Source organism: Micromonas pusilla, assembly GCF_000151265.4.
Source record: "Micromonas pusilla CCMP1545 genomic scaffold MICPUCscaffold_5, whole genome shotgun sequence".
In the NCBI taxonomy this organism is placed as follows: Eukaryota; Viridiplantae; Chlorophyta; class Mamiellophyceae; order Mamiellales; family Mamiellaceae; genus Micromonas; species Micromonas pusilla.
This window is the reverse complement of record NW_003315886.1, coordinates 124,986-148,217: the sequence shown is the minus strand read 5'-3', so window position 1 is coordinate 148,217 and position 23,232 is coordinate 124,986. Positions and strand designations below refer to the sequence as shown.

Genomic DNA, 23,232 nt, shown 5'->3' with positions numbered 1-23,232 from the left:
CGCGTCCGCCCTGAGCGGCGTCCCCAGCGAGCGCTTCAGGCGGTCGTTCGCGTCGATCACCGGGATCGCGCGGTCGCGCGCGATGCGCCACAGGACGAGGTCGTTCAGCACGGACTCGCACACGACCGCGGTCGCGCCCGCGATCGCGAGCGAGACGGCGCCGCGCGCGAGGGATCCGATGCCCGCGCCGCCGCCGCCCGCGCCGCCGCCCGCGCCGCCGCCCGAGGACGAGGACGCCGTCTCGGCGCTCGCGGCGCGGGCGGCACGCGCGGGAGGCGGCGGCGCGGGTTCGGCTCGCGACGACCGGGGCGAGGATCCGGAGGGTGACGCGACCCCTGGGGGGCTTCTCTTTCAATAGGTTTGAGGTGTTTTGGTGTTCCGGCCGTTGTTCGTTGCTGACATCATTTCCGCCGTCGCCGCGGGGGCGCGAGCGGAGCGGAGCGGAGCGGAGGTCGTCATGCGCCCTCCCGGCGGAGGCGCGCCCTCCCCCGACGGCGCCGCGCCCGCGCCCGCGCCCGCCCCCGGGGGCGGCTGGGTCTACGACGCGAGCACGGGATACTACCACAACCCCGTCACGGGCACGTACTTCGATCAGCAGCGCGGCGCGTACTCGCACGACGGGCGATGGCTCTCGCACGCGGAGTTCACCGCGATGACCGCGGGCGCGAGCGCGTCGAGGCACCTCGCGCACCCGTCGCTGTCGAGAGGAGGAGGCGTCGGCGACGCGCGCGGCGGCGGCGGCGGCGGCGGCGGCGCGGGGGGAAGGTCGCCGGCGAATCCGACCGACGCGGCGAGCGCGACCGCGAGAGCGAGCGCGACCGCGGCGTCCGGCGCGCGATGGGGCGGCGACGTCTACTCCGCGTACCAGCCCGCGGACGTCGCCGCGACCGCGACCGCGACCGCGGCGGCGACCGCGCCGTCGCCGACGCCGTCGCGCGCGGTCGCGGCCGCGTCGGCGGGCGCGTCGGCGGCCGCGCCGTCGCCCTCGAACGCGATCTCGCCGACGGCGTTGCACAAGGCGTCCGAACGCGGCGACGTCGCCGCCGTCCGCGAGCGCCTCCTCGCGGGCGACGACCCGGACGCCCCGGGCCCGCGCGGGAACCGGCCCCTGCACTACGCCGCCTACGAGGGCCACCTGAAGGTGGTCGAGCTTCTCCTCGCCGACGGCGGCGGCGGCGCCGACGCGCGCGCGCGCAACGACGTCGGCGTCGCGCCGCTGCACAACGCGACGTCGCGCGGCCACGCCGACTGCGTCGACGTGCGTTCTCCTCACACTGGTCCCCATACGGCCCCGTCGGCGCGGTGAACGCCGTTTCTTAAGGACGGACTTTCTCTCCCGGCATGGCGTTCGTCACTCTCCGCCCGCCCCTCGACCCTTTCAATCCCGACGCGCCTCGACGCCTCGCGACTCCGCTTCTGACGCCTCACGATTCCACCCCGACGTTCGTCGCTTCGCGCGGAACCGCCCCAAGTCGCTTCTGCGCGCGGGCGCGGACGCGAACGCGACGGACGTGGACGGCCGCGCGCCGCTGCACGACGCGCCGGAGCGCGCGAGCATGGACGCGTTGCTGCGCGCGGGCGGCGACCCGAACGCGCGCGCGAGGGACGGGACGACGCCGTTGCACGCCGCCGCCGCGCGGGGCGACGGGCGCGCGGTGGAGGCGCTGCTGGGGCTCGGCGCGAGCCCACGCGCGCGAGACGTAACGCTCGGGAACACGCCGTTACACGTCACGTCGGACTGGCGGTGCGCGCGCGCGCTGTGCGCGGGCGGGGCGGACGTGGAGGCGATTCGAGATTCGGACGGGCTGGCGCCGTTGCACGCGGCGGCGGCGGAGGGACGCGCGGAGGTCGTGTCGACGTTGATCGCTCACGGCGCGAAGGTGCGGGCGCGGTGCGGCGGGGGGGTGATCGAGCGCGGGAAGACGGCGTGCGAGATCGCGAGGGAGAGGCGGCACATGGAGGTGGTGCGGTTGCTCGAGGAAGCGGGCGGCGGGAGCGGGGGAGGGGGCGGCGGCGGCGGGGGAGGGGCAGGGGGCGGCTCCGCGGGCGCCTCAGGCGCGTTCTATACACTGGTCCCCATACGACCGCGTTGGCGTGGTGAACGCCGTTCCTTAAGGACTTTTGCCGTCGTTTCTCTCAACCCACCCCCCGCTTTCAATCCCCGCCCGCGACGCCTTTCAATTCCCACTGACGCCTTTCAACTCCACCCCGACGTTCGCTTGTATGGAACGACCCTCAGCGGCGAACGTGTTCAGGAAACGGCCCACCGCGGGCGCGGCGGCGGCGGCGTCGGCGTCGCCCGCGGCGTACCAGCAACAGCCGATGGCGCAGCATCCGCATCACGCGGCGGCGGCGATGGCGGCCAACCCTATGCCCGCGTATCCGTCCGGCGGCGGGGGCGGGCACGGCGGCGGGTACGACCGCGGCGGCGGCGGCGGCGGCGGCGGCGGGAGGTCGACGAAATCGAAATCCTCCTCCTCCTCCCTCGCGTTCACGATCTGCGGCGGGCTCTTACTCCTCGTCGCGCTCGTCGCCGGGTTCGGATGGTTCAGCGTCCAGAGCGAACTCAACGAGTGGCGCGCGCTGAGGGAGAAGAAGGCGGCGAAGCGCGCCGCCGCGGACGCCGCCGCGGCGGCGAAAAAAACCGTCGAGGAGGAAAACCGCCGCCGACGCGCGGAGGCGTCCGACGCGGAAGTGGCGCGCGTGCTGTCGTGCCCCGCGGTCGTCACCGAGGAAGCGACGCGCCTGGCCGCGGAGGCGAAATCGCGAGGGGAGCCTCGGCCGAGGAAGGATCACAGCGCGCTGCACCGGTGCGTGCTCAACCTCGGCGGCGGATCCGGCGGCGGCGGCGGATCCGGATCCGAATCCGGAACTGGATCCGGGCGTCCGTGCGAAGTCTGCGTCGACTTCCTCTCCCCGCTCGCGGACGCGCTCAAGGTGGATCTCGCGGGCGCGGGGAAGAACAAAGACCAGATCGCGGACCGGGCGCTGGGGACCGGCTGCGCGGCCGCGGAGGAGCGAGGAAACGCGCGGCACTCGAAGCTCTGCGATTCGCTCCTGGCGTCGCGGCGCGAGGTGACGCGACCGCTGGCGCTTGGCGTTCCGGTGCAGAAAATCTGCGAGCGCGCGTCCGCGAGAGACCCTCTCGTGTGCGAACTTCGGTTCGCGAAGGAAGGGACGGTCGGGGACGACGGCGAGAGCGACGCCGCGGCGGGGGACGCGTTCAAGCGGTTGAGTCTGTTGGTGCATCCGGACAAGCACGAGGGGAAAAATTCTGGAAAGGCGGCGAGCGCGTTTCGGATGCTGAAAACCGCGCGCGATCACTTCGATAAGATCGCGAAGAAAGCCGCGGAGAAGCGCGCGAAGGAGGAAGGGCGATGACGTCGTCGATTCGGTTCGGTTCGCGCGTTACTTTTTAATGGATGGACGACCGCGCGCGTCGTGATGTGATATCGCCGTGTCAACGCGAACGCGTCGCCGTCGCTACGTGTACTCGACAAAGAAACGGATGATTGTTATTAAAAACCGTCGCCGTCCTCGTCCCCGTCGTCACTTCCCCCCTTCCTTCGCCTTGAGCGTCTCGTAGATGAGCATCCGCCACAGCTTGATCACGAACGGCTCCGCCTCCGTGTCCAACACGGGCTCGAGCTCGTCCACCATCGCGGCCGCGCCGAGATGCTCCCCCGCTTTCTCGACGACGAACTCGACGAGGCTCGGCTCCTCCTCCCCGAGGAGCTCGGCGACTTTTTTATTCACCCACCGCTGCACGCTGTCGCTCAGCTTCGCGGCGTCGTACGTCGCCCAGTCGATCTCGTACGCGAATATGTCCGCCTTGGACGTCGGTATGGACTCGATCAGGCTCTTCGTCTTCGCAGCGGGCGCGGACTTGGACTTATTCGCCGCCGCCGCCGCAGCCGCGAGCGCGGAGACGCGCTTCAGCGAACGTCGGGGTGGAGTTCAAAGGCGTCAGATGGAGTTGAAAGGCGCCGTGGGCGGGTATTGAAACCGTGGGGTGGGCGGAGAGAGACGACGGCAAAAGTCCTTAAGGATCGGCGTTCACCACACCAACGGGGTCGTATGGGAACCAGTGTATAGAACGCACCTTCGCGGCGTTGGCGGCGGCCACCGCGGGGTCGTCCTCGTCGTCCTCCGCCATCGTGCTCGCGGGCTTGGCCGCCGCCGCGAGCTCCTCCGCGGTGTATTCGATCTTCACGAGCGCGCGCGCGGGCGCGGCGTCGCGGTCGTCGTCGTCGCCGAACAGAGACGATTTCACCGCCGCGAGCGGCGGTTTCTTCGTCTTTTTGCTCTTCTTCGCGAAGAGCAATTTTTGCTCCTCTGCGGCCGCCGCCGCCGCCGCCGCCGCCGCCGCCGCCGCCGCCGCCGCCGCCGCCGCCGCGGCTCTCTCCTCCGCCGTGACTCTCTCCTCCTCCGCCCTCGCCGTCGCCTCCTCCTCCTTCCTCTTCGCCTCCGCGGCTGCCTCCTCTTCCTTCCTCCTCGCCTCCGCCGCCTCCGCCGCCGCGTCCTCCGCGTCGGCGTCCATCTCCCGCCGCCGGTACCGCCGCCGCCGCTCCCTCGCGCGCTCGTCGCGGATCCACGCGGGCGGGCCCATCGCGCGGAGCCGCTCGAGCGCGCCGCCGGGGGGCGCGTCCGGCGCGGTCGCGACCGCGCACTCCGCCTCGACCTCCTCCGGCTCCGGCCTGAGATCCGCCTCGAGCGCGGCGTCGCGGTCGCGCTCCGCGTCCCTCTTCTTATCCGCGCGGCGACGCCTCGCGCGCTCGCGCTCCGTCTCTTCGCGCTCCCAGCGATGCAGACGGTCGCGGTACGCGCGGTCCGCGCGCGCGCGCTCCTCGCGCTCCGATCGCTCCTTCTCGCGGAGGGCGTGCGCCCTGCGGTCTTCCTCGCGTTTGCGTTTCTTTTCGTCCCTCGCGGCGCGCGTCGCTTCGTCGCTGCCGCCGCGCGGCTCGAACCCTGGAGGCGGCGGGGGGAGGGCCGACGCGGACGCGGACGCGGACGCGTCGTTCGTCCCCCCCCCGCCGCCGGGGGTAATCTTCCCCGTCGCCGACGGGGGGAGCCTCGACGCGGGATCCTTCGCGGGGACGAACCCGGGCGGCGGCGGCGGCGGCGGCGCCGCCGCCGCGCCGTCGCCGAGAGACGACAAAAACGCATCCGCCTCGCTCGGCGCGGTCGCGGTCGCGTTCGCCTCTCCTCCTCCTCCTCCGCCCCCGCCCCCGCCCCCGTCGACGCTCCCGCTCCCCGGCGCGCGCTTCAGCTCCGCGCCGCCGCCGCCGCCGCCCTCCTTCGGCAGCCCCTCGCTCAGCACCTCCGCGAGGCGCGCGCGCCGCGCGGCGTCGTCCGCGGCGTCCGCCTCCGGGTCGACGTTCCATACAAAGCGATGGCGGGGTGGAGTTGAAAGGCGTCAGATGGAGTTGAAAGGCGTCGAGGGCGGGGATTGAAAACGAGGGGTGGGCGGAGAGACACGCCGGGCAAAGTCCTTAAGGATCGGCGTTCACCACGCGAACGGGGTCGTATGGGGACCAGTGTATAGAACGCACCTCCGGGTCGACGTTTCTCTTCGCGGCGTACGGCTCCAGGTGCGCCTTGGTCGCCTGGTTCACGTTCAGCAGCAGCTCCTCGCTCTTCACCGGGAACCCGTCGAGGACGCGCATCGCGCGGAGGACGCCCTCCGCGTCCTCGAACTCGCAGAACCCGAACCGCTTCGGCTGGCCGCTCTCCGGGTCCATGACGCGCTTCCACGACTTGATCGCGCCGCAGACCTCGAGGAGTCGTCGGACGAGATCGTCGCCGACGCCCGCCGGAATCTTGCCGACGTACACGGTCGTTCGCTTCTCGCTCGACGGCGGCGCCTGGCCGGCGGGTTGGAAGATCGGCGGCGGCGGCGCGCCGTACGGCGCCGGTTTCAGGTGAGGATGCATCCCGGGGGCGGATCCGCCCATCATCGCCATCGGAGGCGGTGGGCCGGGGCCCATCGCCATCGGCGGCGGCGCGAACGCGCCGGGCGGGCCCGGGGGGAACCCGGGGCCCGCGGGCGCGTACGGGCGAAGCATCGGCGCTCCCGGCGGGGGTACGCCGCCGCCGCCGGGGGGCGGGTACATCGCGCCGTGAGGTCCCGAGAAGTGACGGCCAATGCACGGAGGACGACGACTGAAGAAAACGAGCGCGCGCGCGACGACGAAATCGGCCACGACAGCGACAGGACCTTGAAAGAGCGCGGTGACGTCGCCTCTTCTCTCATCACTTCCCGTCCACGCCGCGGACGACATCATGGCGGCGATCATGCGCGCTCTCGAGCGCGCGAGCGGCCTCCGCGGCCTCCGCGCCTCCATCGCGCCGATCGCGTCCAGAGGCATGGCCGTGGACGTCGCCGCGGACCGCGTCCACGGCGGGCTGAAGGACGAAGATCGCATCTTCACGAACCTCTACGGCAAGCACGATCCGTTCCTCAAGGGCGCGATGAAGCGCGGGGACTGGTACAACACGAAGGACCTCATGCTCATGGGGCCGGACTGGATCGTGAACGAGATCAAGGCGTCGGGGTTGCGAGGACGCGGCGGCGCCGGGTTCCCGTCCGGGCTCAAGTGGTCGTTCATGCCCAAGGCGCGCGCCCCCTCCCAGCTCGCGTCTCTTCGGCTAACCCTAGTTTCTCACGTCGTCCGCCTCGCGGTCTCGCGCGTCGCCCCGCGCGAGATCGCGCCCCTCACGCGATCGACCCCCCCCCCCCCCGATCCCGCGCCCTCGCCTCTCCTCCTCCGCGCGACCCTCACCTGACCCCCCCGCGCCCTACCCGCGTCCCCCCCCACCGCGCCGAACCCGACAGGTCTCCGACGGCCGTCCGTCGTACCTCGTGATCAACGCGGACGAGTCCGAACCCGGGACGTGCAAAGACCGCGAGATCATGCGTCACGACCCGCACAAACTCCTGGAAGGCTGCCTCATCGCCGGCACCGCCATGCGCGCGCGCGCGTGCTACATCTACATCCGCGGCGAGTACGTCAACGAGCGCCTCAACCTCGAGCGCGCGAGGGACGAGGCCTACGCGGCGGGCTACCTCGGAAAGAACGCGTGCGGCTCGGGGATCGACTTCGACATTAACATTCACTACGGCGCGGGCGCGTACATCTGCGGCGAGGAGACCGCGCTCATCGAGTCCCTGGAAGGGAAGCAAGGGAAGCCGAGGCTCAAGCCGCCGTTCCCGGCCGGGGTGGGGCTGTACGGATGCCCGACGACGGTGACGAACGTGGAGACGGTGGCGGTGGCGCCGACCATCTTGCGCCGCGGCGCGGAATGGTTCTCATCCTTCGGGCGCAAGAACAACGCCGGCACGAAGCTGTTCTGCATCTCCGGGCACGTGAACAAGCCGTGCACGGTCGAGGAGGAGATGAGCATTCCGCTGAAGGAGCTCATCGAGAAGCACTGCGGCGGCGTGCGAGGCGGGTGGGATAACCTACTCGCGATCATCCCGGGGGGGTCCTCCGTGCCGCTCATCCCGAAAAAGATTTGCGAGGAGGTGAGACTGCTTCCCATACGACCCCGTTCGCGTGGTGCACGCCGTTCCTTAAGGACTTTTCCCGTCGTCACTCTTCACCCGCGCTTCCCTTTCAACGTTTGACCGGTAAGACGTTCGACTGACCGATCGCTTCACCCACGCAGGTGCTCATGGATTTCGACTCGTTGAAATCCGCGCAGAGCGGGCTGGGGACCGCCGCGGTGATCGTGATGGACAAGTCCACGGACGTCGTCGACGCGATCGCGCGGTTGTCGTACTTTTACAAGCACGAGTCGTGCGGGCAGTGCACGCCGTGCCGCGAGGGCACCGGGTGGCTCTACAACGTCATGGAACGCATGAAGAAGGGGGACGCGCGACTGGAGGAGATCGACATGCTTCAGGAGCTCACGAAGCAGATCGAGGGGCACACGATCTGCGCGTTGGGCGACGCCGCGGCGTGGCCGGTGCAAGGGTTGATTCGGCACTTCAGGCCGGAGCTCGAGGCGAGGATCAACGCGCAGCCGAGCGCCGAACAGATCGCGGCGTGAGGCGCGCGTCGGCGGCGGGCGGTTCGAATTCAAACGCCGCCGTCGACGCGCCCGCGTCGCTGTACCTTCTTGTAACTACTTGAAACGACATCTCTTCTTTGCCATCAAACAAAAATACACATGTGATGCTATACGACGCGCTCTCCTCTCGCCCTCGTCCCACGGCGCGGCGTTCGCTCGCGACCACCGCAGCGCGTCCACCCGAGGCGGCGACTCGTTCTCCTCCTCTCCGAATGAATTCTGCCGCGAAGAGAGCGATTGTGTGGGAGGCGAGCGTTCGTCAGGACGCGCGCGGGGCGGCGAGACGAGACGGACGCGAGCGCGGGCGAGCGAACGCGCCGAATACGCGAAGTGAGACTGTTTCCCAGCCCGAGCCTTTGCGCGCCCGCGCGGCGGCGTCCGTCCTCGAAAGGGCCGCGGGGCTCGCGTTTTACGGAGGCTCGAACGCGAGGGATCGCGGGGCGGGCGACGGCAGTGAGCGCGCCAGAACGGCGTCGCTCGGCGCCGCGCCCGGGTCCCGCCGCTGAGTCTACCAGGAATGTAACGGCGTTTCGGGCATCGAGAGTTGGCCCGAGCACCTGACATACTCCTGGAACGCGCGACGCGGGCGGGGTCGTTCGCGGCGAGCCGAGAAGGGAACGATCTATCCCCCCGCCCCGCGTCGGCGAGGGCGTGGACGACGTACCAGCGCGCGTCTTCCTTCATCGCGAGCGCATCACCGCGCCGCGGAGACGAGATCGACGCCGCGACGCCGCGCTCTCGATCGTCGTCTCCGCGAGGCGAGACGCGTCCGTCTCGCGTCACCACGCGTCACCGCTCACTTCTTCGCGTGGAACGCCTCGATCTTCTTCCGCGTCTCCCAGTGCCACATCTTCCAAGCCCCGCCGGCGAGGAGACCGAGTCCCATGCCGATGGCAGCCTCCGTGGCGACGTAAATCTTTTGCGCGTTTCCGTAGTACGTGACCGCACCCATGGCGACCGTTTGCGGAGGTGCGTGCGTGTGTGACGACGCCGAGGACGAGCGGATCGCTTAGGGCTAAATTCGTGGCGAGTCGAACGAACAGAAGCAGAAAGGATCGAATCTTGACCGTGTTTACAATGATAGACAACCGACGCACGCGAGGCTACATGACGACACACCCGCCACCCTTCTCCTTCTTCTTCGGCGGCGGCGGCGCCGCGTCCGCCGCGTCGTCCGAGTCCGAGACTCCGTGCTCGCCGTCGGAGTTGATCTCCTGGTCCGAGTCGATCGCCGCCTCGCCGCCGCCGCCGCCGCCGCCGCCGCCGCCGCCGTCGTCGTCGTCGAACTCTTCTCGGGCCCTCGCGACGCTCCGACGAAGCTTCGTCGGATTCGCCGCCCCGTCCACGACGGGCTCGATCTCGTCCTCCACGCTCGGGGACCAGCAGTGTAAGCCGCGGTCGTAGAAGCTGCACGACACGATCACGGACGTCTTCGTCGCCTCCCCGGCTCGGTGGAACGTGCCTCCGGGGGACTTCAAGAGTTCGTTCGAGGGGATCCCGCGGGAGGAATCCAAATCCGACGAGCCGTCGTCGTCGTCGTCGTCGTCGTCGTCGTCGTCGTCGTCGTCGCCGTCGCCGTCGTCGCCGCGCCACCCCCAGTCCGCGCCGTACGCGATGCTCCCGTGCGCCTCGTACGACGGCTCTTTGTCGACGCTCCCGAACGATATCTCGTACTCGAGCGACGCCTCCCCCGCCGCCTCGTCGACTTTCCGCTCGACGCGTTCGCGTCCGGTCCACTCGACGATCGCGACGCCGCCGCCCATCGCCGCGGCCGCGAGCTTCCGCTGCGACGGGTGCCACCGCAGCCGCCACGCGCCGCCGCCGACGTTCACGTGGCCAATCTCGAGCGCCTTCGACGCGTTGCGAACGTCCCACAGACGGACGACGTCGTCGTAGGAACCGGTGGCGACGACGTGGCAGTCGTGCGGCGACGGCGCGACGCACGTCACGCCCGCGCCGTGCGTCTTCTTGTTCGAGAACAACGGCGCGGATTTCTCCCCGAAGTTCGCGCGGACGTCCCACGCTTTAAACGCGGCGTCGTCGCCGCCGGTGAAGATGACTTGGCCGGGGCGCGCGAGCGCCATCGCGGGCGACGCGAACGCGACGGCCCACGCCTCGAGATCGTGCGCCTTCTCTCGCGTCGCCGCGACTTCCAACGCGCCGTCCTCGCGGACCGCGATCGTTCGCAGGCTGCCGTCGGCGGCGACGACCGCGAGCGCGGGGTTCTCGCTCGTGCTCGTGCTCGACGCCGCGGCGTCCTGGCTGCCGTCGCCGGGGTTCCAGTCCACGCACGTCGTCATCCCTAACCCGCCGCCGCCGCAGCGCACTTTTGAAATTTCCCTCGCCGCGACGCCGCGATACGGCAGCGAGTACTTCGGAAAGTCGCGCGCGTGGTCCGCGTCGATCTGGTACAGCGTCAGGTACCCACCCGCGTCCGCGACCGCGAGCTTCGGGCCTTTCTCCGTGTTATACCGCGCGGGCGCCCATCGCGTTTCGAATATCGCGCGCGTCTCGAGCGGCGCCGCCGCGGGGACGAGTGCCCACCCTTCCGTCCAACGCTCCTGTTGATTTGATTTGATGGGGTGACGCGTGGCGGGGTACGATTCGTCAGCACGTGACGAGATTCGATGCCGTGGCAGATCGTGTGGTGGGTGACGGACGACAGACGCGGAGATGCGCACGCCACGGTCGAAGGACGGACGCACCCACGGCTTCTCCGCCGCCTCGATCGCGTTCATCGCCGCCTTTCCCGCGTCGATCGTCGCCTCGTCCGCTCTCTCCTTTCCTTCCCCCGCCTCGCCGTCGCCGCCGCGGGAGTCGTCGCGCGCCTCCTCCTCCTCGTCGTCGCGCTTCGACGCCGTCGGCGCGAGGTTGTACAAGTACAGCTGTCCGCGGCGTTTCTCTCGCGTCGGCTGCTTCTTGTTCAGGTTGTACAGGTACAGCTGTCCGACCCTGGACTCCATGCCGCCGCCGCCGTCCGCGTCGTCGTCGTCGCCGGGGACGTGGAGATACGACGCGACCGCGACGAGGCGCTTGTACGCCGCGTGCGGGCAGCACTCGACGCCGCACGCGTTCATGCCGAGCTGCACCTTCTCGTGCGTCACGTGATGCCTCGCGGGCGGCGCGGGGTTTCGCCTCGGAGGCGTCGGCGTGGCCGCGGACGTGAGCGACGACGAACCGTCGTCGTCGTCGTCGTCGTCGTCCTTCGCGACCGCGCTCGCCATCGCTCCTTATTCGTTCGACGCCGCGAGGGCCAGCCTGCCGAGACTACTCGCTTCGCGCCGCCGCCGCCGCCGCCGCCTTCCGCCTTCTCTCTCGCGCCCGCCGCGATCCTTCTTCTTAGACTACTTGGCGAGCGCGCCTTGGACGAGATCGCACACGTACGGCGCGACGCGGATCGCGGCGAGCCACGCGCCGAGGATCACGATGTTGCGCTTCAGCTCGGCGTCCATTGCGTTAGGGTGAGTGCGTGCGTGTGAGGTGGCGATGCGAGGAGCGGTGTGAGGAGCCCCGAGGGATCTCGGCGCGCGGCGTGATGGATGAAAAACAGACGAATGATGACTCCCAACTTCGAGGTTTGAGCTCGTGAAGAAGAAGAAAAGAACGGACCGATCACACTCCGCGCGCGCACGATGGCCGGCTCCGATAACCCTTTCGCGAACGCGGACGCGTGGCGCAAGCACCCGCTCCTGACCGGGACGTGGCGCGCCGCCGCGCCCGGCTTCTTCCTCGGCCTCGCCGCGTTCGGGTGTTACTACGCGTTCGACAAGGCCACCGCGAAGAAGCAGGCGAAACACTAGGCGCGCCATCGCGTCGTCGCGCGAGGCGGGCGATCGGATCGCGCGCGGGCTCGGCGCGGGGTTTAGGGGTTGAAGGGCACACTAGCGGCGATAGAGGAGGCGGCGCGGCGACGAGAGAGAGAAGCTCGCGGCGAGGATAGGATGCGCGAGGGCGCGACGACGACGACGGACGACGAAGGGGGAGGACGCGCGCGTAGGGTTTCCGACGACGAGGCGTCGCGGTCGATCGCGACGCCGCGGCGGAAGCGCGCGAAGACGGACGCGCGAAGCGAAGACGACCGCGGGGAGGAGGAGGACGAGGAAGACTCCGACGACGCCGTCGTGCACGTCATGGGCGGCGTCGGGAGGATCACCGCGAAGACGATGCTCGACTCGAGCGACGCGTGGCGGGCGCGAGATTGGAACGCGCTTCGCGCGACGTTCGATCGCGACGGGTACCTCCTGATCCGAGGGATGCTCCCGCGCGAGGACGTCCTCGCGGCGCGCGCGGCGGCGCTTCGAGCGCTCGCGGAGGAGCGCCCGGAGTGCTTCGCGACGGATGATGAGGAAGAGGAGGAGGAGGAGGGCGACGCCAGCTGGCGCGACGGCGGCGGCGGCGTCCTTCGCGAGGGCGCCGCCGACCTCGGTCTCCTCTCGCGGCAGCACGTCGCGGCGCTCCCCGCCATCCGCGCGGTGACGGAGTCCGACGCCCTCTTCGACCTCGCGGAGGGCGTGCTCCAGTGCGAACGCGTCATGACGACGGCGTACAAGTGGCTGCGCGCGGTCGCCGGCGGCGAGTTCACGGGCGTGCACACGGACAAGGTGTTCCTCGGGCGCGGGACGTCGAGGTTGATCACGACGTGGATTCCGTTCGGCGCGGTGAAGACGGAGGACGGCGCGCTGTTAGTCGCCGCGGGGTCGCACGTCTCGAGCGACTTCGAGCGCGTCCGCGAGACGTACGGGACGTCCACCGTCGGCGGCGACGGCACCGTCAGCGGCTGGCTCACGAACGACGCGTCCGAGGTGCCGCGGATCCTGACGCGACGCGATCGCGGCGACGGCGGCGACGGAGAGGGGACGCCCCCGCCGCCGCCCGTCGTGGACTGGCGCACGACGGACTTCGAGCCGGGGGACGTGTGCGCGCTCGGGATCGAGACGACGCACATGTCCGCGGCGAACGTGTCGAACGTGCGAGGGAGCGGGCGCGCGCGCGTCCGCGTCAGTTGCGACGCGCGGTGGCAGCCCATCGGAGAAGCGTTCCCGCGAGACCCGCGCGTGCGCGATTGGCGCGGACGGGGTGGGGTTGCCGTCGACGAGTAGGTTGGGGGCTGGGCGGTTTTTTAACATCACGCTCCGCTACGCGTACGCTCGCGCCCACCCCGAGGCTTCCTCTTCTTCTCCTTCTTCTTCGTCTGTGCGAATCTTTCTCTACAGTATCTGTTGTTTTATACAGCACGTCTCGACGTTCCGACTCGCGTCGCTCGCGGTTTACCTTCACGACAGCACCCATCGAGGGTCCATCTCTCCGCTGCGGATAAAGCTCGTCGATCGGCGCACGCGGAACTCGCCCTCGCTTCCTCGCCGGGCCGGGTCGTTCGACGGCGTCGTCGGCGAGAGCGGCTCGCACGCGACGTCCAAGCTCTTGCGGCGCTCTGACGTCCTCTCCTCGCGCAGCGCGCCGCTCATCGCGCCGTACTCGCACGACCCGGACTTGAGCCCGCGCGAGATGCTCCTCGCCTCGTCGCAGTCTCGCCTCAGGGAGGGTTCGAGACCGAAGTTCGCGAAGAACTCGCGCGCGCTTCCGAACTGCTCGCGGATCTCGCGCGCGCTCAGGCCGTCCGGGTGCGTCAGCGCGCTCGCGGCGAGCGCCTCGATCGGTTCCCCGTGCGCGTTCATTCCGGGCGGCGGCGGCGGCGGGACGCGGGGCGGGTCGTTGTTGTTTTCTCGCGGGATGGCGGGGCTTTTTTTTATCCTTTCGGTTGTTGTTGTTCGCTCTCGTCGAGAATCGACCCGTTTGAGCGCGGCCGGTCAAAGCGTGGGTCGGATTCGACGCGCAGAAGTCCCCGCGCGCGGACGCACACGGCAGCCATGGTGCGTCCTCTGCCTCGAATTCTCCTTCCGTAGACCCCTCGTCGACGATATCGCGGGCGAACGCGACGGCGCGGCGCTCGCGTCGACCCCGCGCGCGCGTTTTCCGGCGTCGACCGAATTGGGTCTCTTCGCGGCGTCTCTCGCTCGACCGTCGTTCGCGGTTCGAAAACGGATGGATGGCTGGACGACGCGACCTCCACGCTGACCCCCCTCGCCCCAACTTCCCGTCCTCCCAGGCGCCGTACAAGTCGCTCGCGCAGATCCAGGCCCAGCGCGAGACCAAGCGCCGGGTCTACGAAGACCGAACCGCGGCGCTTCAGTCGTGCGTCCCCGCCCGTGTTCGCCGCGCGTCGACCCACCGAATTAATACTAATTGTATCTCTCTCGCTTGGATCCCCTCCTGACCCCCGCATCGCCCGCCCTCCTTGTCCCACCCCCTCACCCCCCGCAGCCGCCTCGACGACCAGATCCGGTACGCGAACGCCGCGGCGTCGTTCGACAAGACGGACGGCATCCGACGCGAGCGCGAGGCGCGCGAGCGCGCCGCGGAGGAGGCGCAGCTCGAGGCGCTCTACCAGGCGCACAAAGCGAGGGAGCTCAAGGCGAAGTGGGCGGCGGAGGAAGAAGCGATCGTGGACGCGATCGAGACGAAGAAGAAGGAGGCGTCGAAGCGCGCGCTCATGGTGCAAAAGGTGAGCAACGAGTCCGCGGAGCTGCGCGCGCTGAAGGAGAAGCTTCGCGCGGCGGAGGTGAGCTTCGAACGGAAGCTTCAGATGGAAGAGAAGGAGATGATCGCCGAGGCGGACAGAGAGTACGACGTCGCCGTGGACGTGATGATGGAGCGCGATCGCGTCAAGGCGGTGTTCGCGGAGGAACAAGCGGCGAACGCGGCGAGGTCGCGACGCGCGAAGAGCCGGCTCGTGCTCGAGGAGCAGATCGCGGAGAAGGTGGCGATGCAGGAGGAGGCGAGAGAGGCGTTTTTGGCCGAGCGCGACGCCGTGGACGCGGTCGCCGCGAAGATTCGCGCGGAGGACGAGGCGGAGGCGAGGCGGAAGCAGCAGAAGGTGGTGGACACCAGGGCGTTCATCACCGAGTTTCTCGCGATGCGCGAAGACCTGCGCGAGAAGGAGCGCGAGCGGCTGCGCGCGGAGGAGGAAAAGATCGCCGCGTTCGCCGCCGAGATCATCAAAAGGCAAGAAGAAGCGGAGGCGCTCAAGGCGGGGAAGCGCGAGGAGGCGGACCGCGTCCTCGCCAAGCTCAGCGCGGACAAGGAGGAGAACGACCGCAAGCGCGACGAGATGGAGGAGCTCATCAACCGTCTGTACTTCGAGGAGCAAGAGGAGAAGCACCGCGCCGCGATGGCGGCCAAGGCTGAATCGGCGGAGGCGGCTAAGCGGGAGATGATGCGAGCGAACGAGGAGCAGCTCGCGATCAAGCGGCGCATGCGCGAGGAGGAGGCGGCGGAGGAGGAGATGTTCCGAAGGAAGATGTTCGAGAAGTTCGCGGAGGAGGATCGCGTGGAACAGATGCACGCGACGAAGCGCCGAATGAAGATGCAAGAGCACAAGCGCGAGGTTGAACGCCTCGCGGCGGTGAAGAAGGCGATGTACGAGCTGCAGATCGAGAGAGAGCTCGAGGAGCAGCGAGGCAGAGAGAGCGCGGAGGCGGCGGAGGCGGCGATGGTGGAGGAGGAACGCCAGCGGCTGCTGCGCGACCACGCCGCGCGTCTGAAGGATTATCTTCCGAAGGGCGTCGTCGCGAGCTCGCGAGATTTGGACTTGATCAACACCATCTCGAGTCAGATGAGCGGGATGGACCTTGGGAGCACGAGGGCGGGGACGAGAGCCGCGGGGTCGAGGGCGTTCGAGATGTAGGCGGGGCGGAGCGGAGCGAGACGGACGGACGCGAAATACGTCGTCGTCGTCGGCGGCGGCGCTCCCCTCGGGCGTCGTAACGACTTGCTATACTACGCGCGACGCGTCTAAAGCGCCATGACACTTTCGCGGCGTCCGTCCGTCTTCTATCGTCTACCTACGAAGCTGGCGCGTCTAGCTAGCTAGGTAGCGTACGGCATGACGTCCACCTTCCCGGACTGCACGTAGAACGACGGCGTGACCCACGCGCCGCAGGAGCACCGCGACCCGGACCAGTTGAAGTGCCCGACCTTCGTCTCGCACTTCGGGCAACACAGCTTCTTCTCCACAACGCTCGCGTCCTCGACGCCGCGCATCCACGCCAACGGCTCGAGGAAGATGTTTTGGCACGACGGCGACGGCGCCGCGCTCGCGCTCGCGCTCGCCCCCAACATCCCCGCTCCACCCCCCCCACCGCCGCCGCGCCGCCGCTTCCGCCAGCTGAACGCGTCGACGCCCTCCCCCGGCGCGTGCGGCGTTCGGTTGGTCCCTCGCGCCAACAGCCGCCGACACCGCCGGCATCGGATCATCGCCCCCGCCTCCGCGCCGCCGCCGTCCTTCGGGCCGACCAGCGTCGTCGCCGCGACGCCGCTGAACGGCGCCGCGGCGACGCCCGGCGGTCCCTCCGCGGCCGCGCCCGGATCCGGGCGGACGTCGGTGGCGGCGACGTAGCCGTCGTGCTCTCGCCGACGCGCCGTCTTCGCGAGCGAGTACAGCCGATACGCCTCGCTCGACGCGCTGAGCTTTCGGTCCATCGCGTTCCACAGCTCGAGCTGCGCGATGAAGCCGTCGTTGGGCGACGCGCGCGCGTGCTTCGCGCGCAGGAGCGCGAGCGCGGCGTCCGGGTCGAGATCGCGCGCGCGCATGAGGTGCGCGACGAGCGCGGCCGCGCTTCTGGACACGCCGGCGTGGCAGTGCACGAGGACGGCGCCGCCGCCGCGCAGGCCGTCGGAGATGAACGCGAGGACGTCCGGGAGCTGCGACAGCAGGTCGCCGTCGTCGTCGTCCTCGAGCTCCACCTTGAGCGTCCGCACGACCGCGTCGGCGTCGGCGTCGGCGTCGTCGTCGTCCCACGGGAAGCTCGGGGGCGGATATCCGAAGCTGACGAGATGCGTCACGCCGAGCGCGGCGTCCGCGACCGCGGCCTCGACCGCGTCCTCGGCGCCGATGAACAGGCGCGGCTCCACCTCGGTGACGTCCGGCGGCGCCATGCTCGTCGCGGCCGCGGCGAGGGCGCGCGCCGCGGCGAGACGGCGCGGGTGAATTTGACGTTTGAGAGAGCCGAAACTTTCATCGCGAGTCGACGGCCGATGAATGGCTCATCACTCCCCTCGCGCGCCGCGCGTCGCCATGGTGCGGCTCGAGGAGCTGGACGGCGACGCGCCGCCGGACCTCGAGGAGATCCCCGGCGCGGAGATCAGCGTGGAGATCAAATCCCACCCCGGACTGTGGCTCGCGTCGGAGGCGGCGCTCGACGAACCGAAGGTTGGGCTCCTGGACAAGGGCGTCACGCATCTCCTCTCGTTCGGCGCTCTGCGTCGCGCGTCGCCGACGCGCCGTCATCAAGTCTACGAGCGCGCGGAGAACGGCGCGCTCGTGACGCACCTGCGCGCGGCGTGCGATTTCGTGAGAGAAGCGATCGAGGGCGGCGGCGGCGCGCGGGGGAACGTCGCGGTCGTGAGCGAGGAGGAGGGCGAGGACGCGGCCGCGTTTCTGATCGCCGCGTTCCTCGTCGTGGAGAAGCGCGTCGAGACCGTGGACGACGCCGTCGCCGCGGTGACGTCGTCGCGGCCGAGCAGCGAGCTCGCGACGCACAAGGAGTTCGCGAAGAACTTGAAGTTCTTAGCGCGCAACGGGATCCCCGACTGGGCGTAGAAGAGAGGCACGGTAGAGGAGGACGACGTGACGTGAGTTGTTAGCCACTAAACTTATTAATCCTAGATCTAGATCGACGCCTCGTTCCACTCGCGTCCGCGCGCCGCGGCGGGGCGGTCATGACGGACCCGGAGCCGCGTCTCACGGGCGACCCGCACCCCGAGTGCTGGGACCTCATATGCGTCGGTACCGGTCTCGCGGAGGCGATGCTCGCGGGGTGCGCGCGATGGACAGATCGATCGATCCGTCAGCAGTCCTCTCGTCCTCGCGCCTCGGCACCCGGTCCCGTCGTCGACGCGGACGTCGATCCATCCGACCGACGCCCTCCCTCCCTCCCTCCTCCCTCTCTCCCTCTCCCCCTTCGCAGCGCCGCGGCGAAGGCGGGAAAGAGCGTGCTCCACCTCGACGCGTCCGACGCGTACGGCGGCGCGTGGGGCGTCCTCGCGGACGCGGCGCCGCACGGCTCGGGATGGCGCCTCCCGCGAGATCCTCCCGCGAGCGACGACGCCGAGAAGGTGGCTTCGGACGCCCCGCGCGAGAACCACGGCGAGGAGACGCCGCCTTCGACGCCGACGCCGACGCTCCCGCTCCCCGCGCGCGGCGCGCCTGTCGCATCGTCGACGTACCGCGGATTCTCCGCGCTCGACCTGAGCGCGGACGACGACGCGCTGCTCGCCGCGCTGGGCGGGACGCGTCGCCCCTACGCGCTCGATCTCGCCGCGCCCAAGCTCGTGTACTGCGCCGACGGCGTCGTCGACGCGCTCGTCGCCTCCGGCGCGCACAACTACTGCGAGTTCAAGGCGTTGGAGCGAACGAAGGTGTGGTGGGACGGCGCGCTGAGGGACGTCCCGGCGTCCAGGGCGGAGGTGTTCCGCGACCGAGGGTTGCCGCCCGGAGATAAGCGCGCGTTGATGCGTTTGCTCAAGGCGACGTGGACCGCGGCGGTCGGCGGCGGCGTCGAGGTCGGGACCGGGGACCCGGACGACGTCAACGTCGCGATGGGCGCGCCGGGGAGCGAGTGGGGGGCTGGCGGCGGCGGGGGGGGTGCCGACGTGGGCGATGGTGGGGGTGCCGAGGGCGGCGCCGCGTCCGCGTTGTACGACGGCGATGGCGACGGCGAGTCGTTCGAGGCGTGCCTCGCGGGCGCGCGGCATCGACTGTCGCCGAAGCTGACCGCGTTCGTCGCGTACGCGCTCGCGCTGTGCGACGCGCGCGACGCGACCGCGAGGGAAGGGTTCGCGCGCCTGACGCGGTACCTCGCGTCGTTGGGGCGGTTCGGGCCGGCGGCGGGCGCGCTGCTGACGCCGAATTACGGCGTGGGGGAGTTCAGTCAGGCGCGTTCTGTTCTGTTCCTCACGCCGGTCCCCGTACGACCGCGTTCGCGCGGTGCGCGCGATTCCTTGAGGACGTTTGGGTCCCTCCCGCGCGCGTTTCTCTCCGCCCAGGGACCCTCCCTCGGTTTCAACGGTCGACACACCTCGACGCCTTTCAACTCCGCTTCTGACGCGCCTTTCAACGAACGCCTCCCCGACGTCGCGTCGTATCGGAAACGACCCTCAGGCGTTTTGCCGCGTCGCCGCCGTCGCCGGCGCTACGTACGTGCTCCGCGCGCCGGTGAAGCGCGTCGTGATGGGCGTCGATCGCGACGACGGGGAGACACGCGTCGTCACCGGCGTCGTCACCGCGGGCGGGCAGCGGCTGAGGTGCAAGGCGTTCGTCGCGTCCGAAGCGGCGTGGCCGGAGGCGGCGGCGGACGAATCGAATTCGAGATCTAAGGCGTGGGCGTCGCGCGGCGTCTGGATCGTCGACGCGCCGGTCGTCGCGGACGCGCACCAAGCGCTGATCGTCTTCCCTCCCGGGACCGTGGACTCCGCGCCCGCGGCGTCCGCGGTGCGCGTGTTGCAGCTCGGCAGCGCGAGCGGGATGTGCGCGCGAGGGAAGTACGCGTTGTTCGCGTCGACGCTGTCGGAAAATACACCGTCGGACGACGGCGACGAGGGAAGCGCGGCGAGAGACCTTCGCGGCGCGCTCGAGCTCCTCGTGGACGTCGCCGGGGAGACGCGCGACGCGGGCGCGGAGGCGGCGGCGGCGGCGGCGGCGTCGACGCCGAGGCCGCGGCTCGTTTGGGGCTGCCATTACCGCCAGGCGCTCGGATTCCCTGGCGTCGACGAGAGCGCGCTTCCCGCGAACGTCGCGCTGTGTCCTACCCCGGACGCGTCGATCGACGTCGACGCCGCGGTGAACGCGGCGATCGAGGCACACCAGCGGCTGTGGGGCGACGGCGTCGGCGAGATGTTCGCGGGCGGCGGCGGCGGCGGCGGCGGCGGCGGCGACGGCGGCGGCGGCGAAGGCGCGACCGGCGGTGGCGGCGAGGGCGACGAGGACGAGTTCGACGCGCTGCTGCGGGACATCCCCGGCCAGCCGAAGACGAGCGATGGTTCGTGACGCGAGCTGCTGCGCTAGATTTGTTTTAAGTCTTTATAGTCGCGTGCGTTACAATACCGCTATGTACAGCGTGGCGCCTCGCAGCGTGAGGCCAAAAGAATCAATGTCCGCTAAGTATGATAAACACCCTCCATCTCCAACCGAACGCCAGAAGTCTCCCCTTAACCTTACTTCTTGTTCGCGCCCTTGCCCATCTTCGGGTTCTTCAAGATCCGCACGTTGAGCGGCGTCACCTCCACGAGCTCGTCGTTCGCGATGTACTCGACGCAGTCGTCCAGAGACAGCGACTTGGGCTCGTTCAAAACCACCGTCGCGTCCTTGTTCGACCGCACGTTCGTCGCCGCCTTCCGCTTCGCGACGTTCACCTTGAGATCTCCGTTCCTCTGGTGAATCCCCACGACCTGGCCTTCGTACACGTCGAGGCCGGGCTTGATGAACATGATCCCGCGCTCCTGGGACGAGAAGAGCGCGTACGACGTCGCCTGCCCAGTCTCGAACGCGACGAGCGAGCCGTTTTCGCGCATCGCGATGTCGCCGCAGTACGGGAAGTATCCGTCGAAGATAGTGTTCAACACCGCGGTGCCGCGCGTCGCGGTGAGGATCGCGTTGCGCAGGCCGAGGAGGCCGCGCGTCGGGATCTTGTACTTCATCGTCGTGATGCCCTTGTCGTTCGTGAAGAGGTCGAGCATCTCGCCCTTGCGGTTGCTCATCAGCTCGACGCACGCGCCGTTGTAATCCTCGCCAACCTCGATCGACGCCTCCTCGAACGGCTCGAGCTTCGCGCCCTTCTCGTCCTCCTTCATGATCACCTGCGGCGGGCCGATGCAAAACTCGAACCCCTCGCGGCGCATGTTTTCGATGAGAATCGTGATGTGAAGCGCGCCGCGACCGCAGACGATGAAGGTGTCCGCGGTGTCTCCGGGCTCAACCTTCAGCGCGAGGTTCCTCTCGAGCTCGCGGTCGAGCCTGTCCTTGATGTTCCTCGACGTCACGAACTTGCCCTCCTTGCCCGCGAAAGGCGACGTGTTCACGCTGAACGTCATCCGCACCGTGGGTTCCTCGACGGTGATCGTAGGAAGCGCCTCGGCGCCGCCCGCCATGATCGTCTCGCCGATCATCACGTCGGGCAAACCCGCCACCGCGCAGATGTCGCCCGCGCCAACGCTGTCCACGATCTGCTTTTGGAAGTTTTCGTAGATGAACACCTCGCCGATCTTCCCGTTCCTGTGCGGAGCGTCCGGGATGCCCAGGGAGATGTTTTGCTTGTTGCTGATGGTGCCGGCGTTGACGCGGCCGAGCGCGATGCGCCCCTTGAACTCGTCGTAGTCCAGGTTCGTCACGAGCATCTGCAGCGGCGCGTCGACGTCCACGACCGGCGCGGGGACGTTATCGATGATCATGTCGAACAGCGGCTCGAGCGTCTCAGACATCTGATCCGGCTCCGGGCCGGCGATGCCCTGAAACCCGGACGCGTAGACGATGGGAAACTCGCACTGCTCGTCGCACGCGCCGAGCGAGCAGAACAGGTCGAACGTCGTGTCCACGACCCAGTCCGGGCGCGCGCCATCGCGATCGATCTTGTTGACGACGACGCACACCTTCTTGTTCAGCGCGAGCGCCTTCTTGAGGACGAATCGCGTCTGCGGCATCGGCCCCTCTATACAAGCGAACGTCGGGGTGGAGTTGAAAGGCGTCAGTTGGCGTTGAAAGGCGCCGATGGCGGGGATTGAAAGCGAGGTGTGGGCGGAGAGAGACGCCGGGCAAAGTCCTTAAGGAATGGCGTTCACCACGCGAACGCGGTCGTATGGGGACCAGTGTATAGAACGCACCTTGCGCGTCGACGAGGAGAAGGACGCCGTCCACCATGTTCAGGACGCGCTCCACCTCGCCGCCAAAGTCCGCGTGACCTGGGGTGTCGATGATGTTCACCTTCGTGCCCTTGTACGTCACCGCGGTGTTCTTGGAGAGGATGGTGATCCCGCGCTCGCGCTCGAGGTCGTTGGAGTCCATGACGCGAGTCTCGATCTTTTCGTTGTCTCTGAACACCTTGGACTGCGCGAGCATCGAGTCCACGAGCGTGGTCTTCCCGTGGTCGACGTGCGCGATGATGGCGACGTTGCGGACGTCGTTGCGCGCCTTGAGGTTGGCGTCCGCCGCGGCGACCGCGGGGGGTTCGGCGATGGCCTCCGCGCGCGTGAGCGTTGTAGTGCGTCTCGCGGCGGTCGCGCGCCTCGCGGCCTTTTGGGGCGCCTTGGAGGCGACGTTGAAGCGCGCGGCGGCGGGCGCCGCGTGCGCGGCGAGAGCCTGCTGCATGTTGCCTGCGGTTTGAGCGTTCGAGCGCGACGACGCGGGGTGCGGGGAGGGGGGCAGAGCGAGCGCGTCAGGACGTTGGCGCGGGCGCGCGGGTGACGCGGCGACGGCGACGTTCGGCGCGCGACGGCGCGACGATGATGACGTTTCGGAGCTCGAATCGTGACGGTCGTCTCGAGGACGCGCGCGATTCCGCGCGCGGACGCGCGCGGGCGCGTCGCGCGCGCGCGCGGACGCGAGGGTGGGCGCGCGCGCGCACCTGGAAGGGTGTTTGAGCGTCCGCGGTGGCGAAGAGGCCCCGAGTGACCGTGCGTGCGTGCGCGCGGAAGTGGCCGCGGTCGACGTCACGCGCCGCCTGAAAGCCGGTCTTAGGATCAGGCGTGTTATCAGAGCCGTCTGACGAGAGCCGTCAGCCCCGGGATTCCGCGCGACCGACCATTCCGTTGAACGAGGGCCGTCCGAGACTGCGTTCGCATACGATTCTCACGCGCCCGAAAACGTACTACACGGAAAAACTACTCATCACAGCCTCTGCTGGCGGGCTCGCGCCTCGCGCCTCGCTCACACGACGTCGCGCGCCGCGCCGGCCGCGTCTTCCTCGCGCGTCTCCTCTCGTCGTCTCGTCCGTCATCGCGCGCGCGGGGGAGCGCGACGCGGACGCTCGCATGCTCGCGTCGTCCGTCCCGGCGTCGACCCGTCCGTCCGCGCGCGCGTCGTCGTCGTCGTCGTCGTCGTCGTCGCGTCGC

The 23,232-nt window shown here is 69.5% G+C and overlaps 11 protein-coding genes across 11 annotated transcripts; 6 read left to right on the top strand and 5 right to left on the bottom strand.

The window, feature by feature from the left end:
• Positions 1 to 1,556: 1,556 nt before the first annotated feature.
• Positions 1,557 to 3,381, top strand: MICPUCDRAFT_67917 (uncharacterized protein; the record flags this gene model as incomplete). Its single annotated transcript, XM_003058665.1, has 2 exons — positions 1,557 to 2,055; positions 2,240 to 3,381. 2 exons carry the CDS (start codon positions 1,557 to 1,559, stop codon positions 3,379 to 3,381), a joined length of 1,641 nt encoding a protein of 546 aa, XP_003058711.1.
• Positions 3,382 to 3,549: 168 nt separating this feature from the next.
• Positions 3,550 to 6,113, bottom strand: MICPUCDRAFT_57766 (uncharacterized protein; the record flags this gene model as incomplete). The annotated part of the gene is made up of 3 exons (XM_003058315.1): positions 3,550 to 3,933; positions 4,103 to 5,320; positions 5,553 to 6,113. The coding sequence occupies 3 exons, from the start codon at positions 6,111 to 6,113 to the stop codon at positions 3,550 to 3,552; spliced, it is 2,163 nt and encodes a 720-aa protein (XP_003058361.1).
• Positions 6,114 to 6,275: 162 nt separating this feature from the next.
• On the top strand, positions 6,276 to 8,882 carry MICPUCDRAFT_26689 (uncharacterized protein). Its single transcript, XM_003058664.1, has 4 exons — positions 6,276 to 6,615; positions 6,836 to 7,525; positions 7,669 to 8,292; positions 8,738 to 8,882. The coding sequence occupies exons 1-3, from the start codon at positions 6,283 to 6,285 to the stop codon at positions 8,050 to 8,052; spliced, it is 1,407 nt and encodes a 468-aa protein (XP_003058710.1). The 5' UTR covers positions 6,276 to 6,282; the 3' UTR covers positions 8,053 to 8,292; positions 8,738 to 8,882.
• A 294-nt stretch (positions 8,883 to 9,176) lies between these two features.
• On the bottom strand, positions 9,177 to 11,150 carry MICPUCDRAFT_39616 (uncharacterized protein; the record flags this gene model as incomplete). The annotated part of the gene is made up of 1 exon (XM_003058314.1): positions 9,177 to 11,150. The coding sequence occupies one exon, from the start codon at positions 11,148 to 11,150 to the stop codon at positions 9,177 to 9,179; it is 1,974 nt and encodes a 657-aa protein (XP_003058360.1).
• Positions 11,151 to 12,014: 864 nt separating this feature from the next.
• On the top strand, positions 12,015 to 13,757 carry MICPUCDRAFT_57760 (uncharacterized protein; the record flags this gene model as incomplete). Its single annotated transcript, XM_003058663.1, has 1 exon — positions 12,015 to 13,757. One exon carries the CDS (start codon positions 12,015 to 12,017, stop codon positions 13,170 to 13,172), a length of 1,158 nt encoding a protein of 385 aa, XP_003058709.1. The 3' UTR covers positions 13,173 to 13,757.
• A 362-nt stretch (positions 13,758 to 14,119) lies between these two features.
• On the top strand, positions 14,120 to 15,817 carry MICPUCDRAFT_57758 (uncharacterized protein; the record flags this gene model as incomplete). The annotated part of the gene is made up of 2 exons (XM_003058662.1): positions 14,120 to 14,265; positions 14,395 to 15,817. 2 exons carry the CDS (start codon positions 14,120 to 14,122, stop codon positions 15,815 to 15,817), a joined length of 1,569 nt encoding a protein of 522 aa, XP_003058708.1.
• Positions 15,818 to 15,999: 182 nt separating this feature from the next.
• Positions 16,000 to 17,067, bottom strand: MICPUCDRAFT_57757 (uncharacterized protein; the record flags this gene model as incomplete). Its single annotated transcript, XM_003058313.1, has 1 exon — positions 16,000 to 17,067. One exon carries the CDS (start codon positions 17,065 to 17,067, stop codon positions 16,000 to 16,002), a length of 1,068 nt encoding a protein of 355 aa, XP_003058359.1.
• A 139-nt stretch (positions 17,068 to 17,206) lies between these two features.
• On the top strand, positions 17,207 to 17,731 carry MICPUCDRAFT_57756 (uncharacterized protein; the record flags this gene model as incomplete). Its single annotated transcript, XM_003058661.1, has 1 exon — positions 17,207 to 17,731. The coding sequence occupies one exon, from the start codon at positions 17,207 to 17,209 to the stop codon at positions 17,729 to 17,731; it is 525 nt and encodes a 174-aa protein (XP_003058707.1).
• A 119-nt stretch (positions 17,732 to 17,850) lies between these two features.
• MICPUCDRAFT_67909 (uncharacterized protein) lies at positions 17,851 to 20,176 on the top strand (the record flags this gene model as incomplete). The annotated part of the gene is made up of 2 exons (XM_003058660.1): positions 17,851 to 19,065; positions 19,292 to 20,176. The coding sequence occupies 2 exons, from the start codon at positions 17,851 to 17,853 to the stop codon at positions 20,174 to 20,176; spliced, it is 2,100 nt and encodes a 699-aa protein (XP_003058706.1).
• A 22-nt stretch (positions 20,177 to 20,198) lies between these two features.
• Positions 20,199 to 22,807, bottom strand: MICPUCDRAFT_26686 (uncharacterized protein). Its single transcript, XM_003058312.1, has 3 exons — positions 22,746 to 22,807; positions 22,006 to 22,494; positions 20,199 to 21,833 (listed from the first exon to the last, which is right to left on the bottom strand). The coding sequence occupies exons 2-3, from the start codon at positions 22,487 to 22,489 to the stop codon at positions 20,344 to 20,346; spliced, it is 1,974 nt and encodes a 657-aa protein (XP_003058358.1). The 5' UTR covers positions 22,490 to 22,494; positions 22,746 to 22,807; the 3' UTR covers positions 20,199 to 20,343.
• Positions 22,808 to 22,988: 181 nt separating this feature from the next.
• Positions 22,989 to 23,215, bottom strand: MICPUCDRAFT_67904 (uncharacterized protein; the record flags this gene model as incomplete). The annotated part of the gene is made up of 1 exon (XM_003058311.1): positions 22,989 to 23,215. Exon 1 carries the CDS (start codon positions 23,151 to 23,153, stop codon positions 22,989 to 22,991), a length of 165 nt encoding a protein of 54 aa, XP_003058357.1. The 5' UTR covers positions 23,154 to 23,215.
• Positions 23,216 to 23,232: the final 17 nt, after the last annotated feature.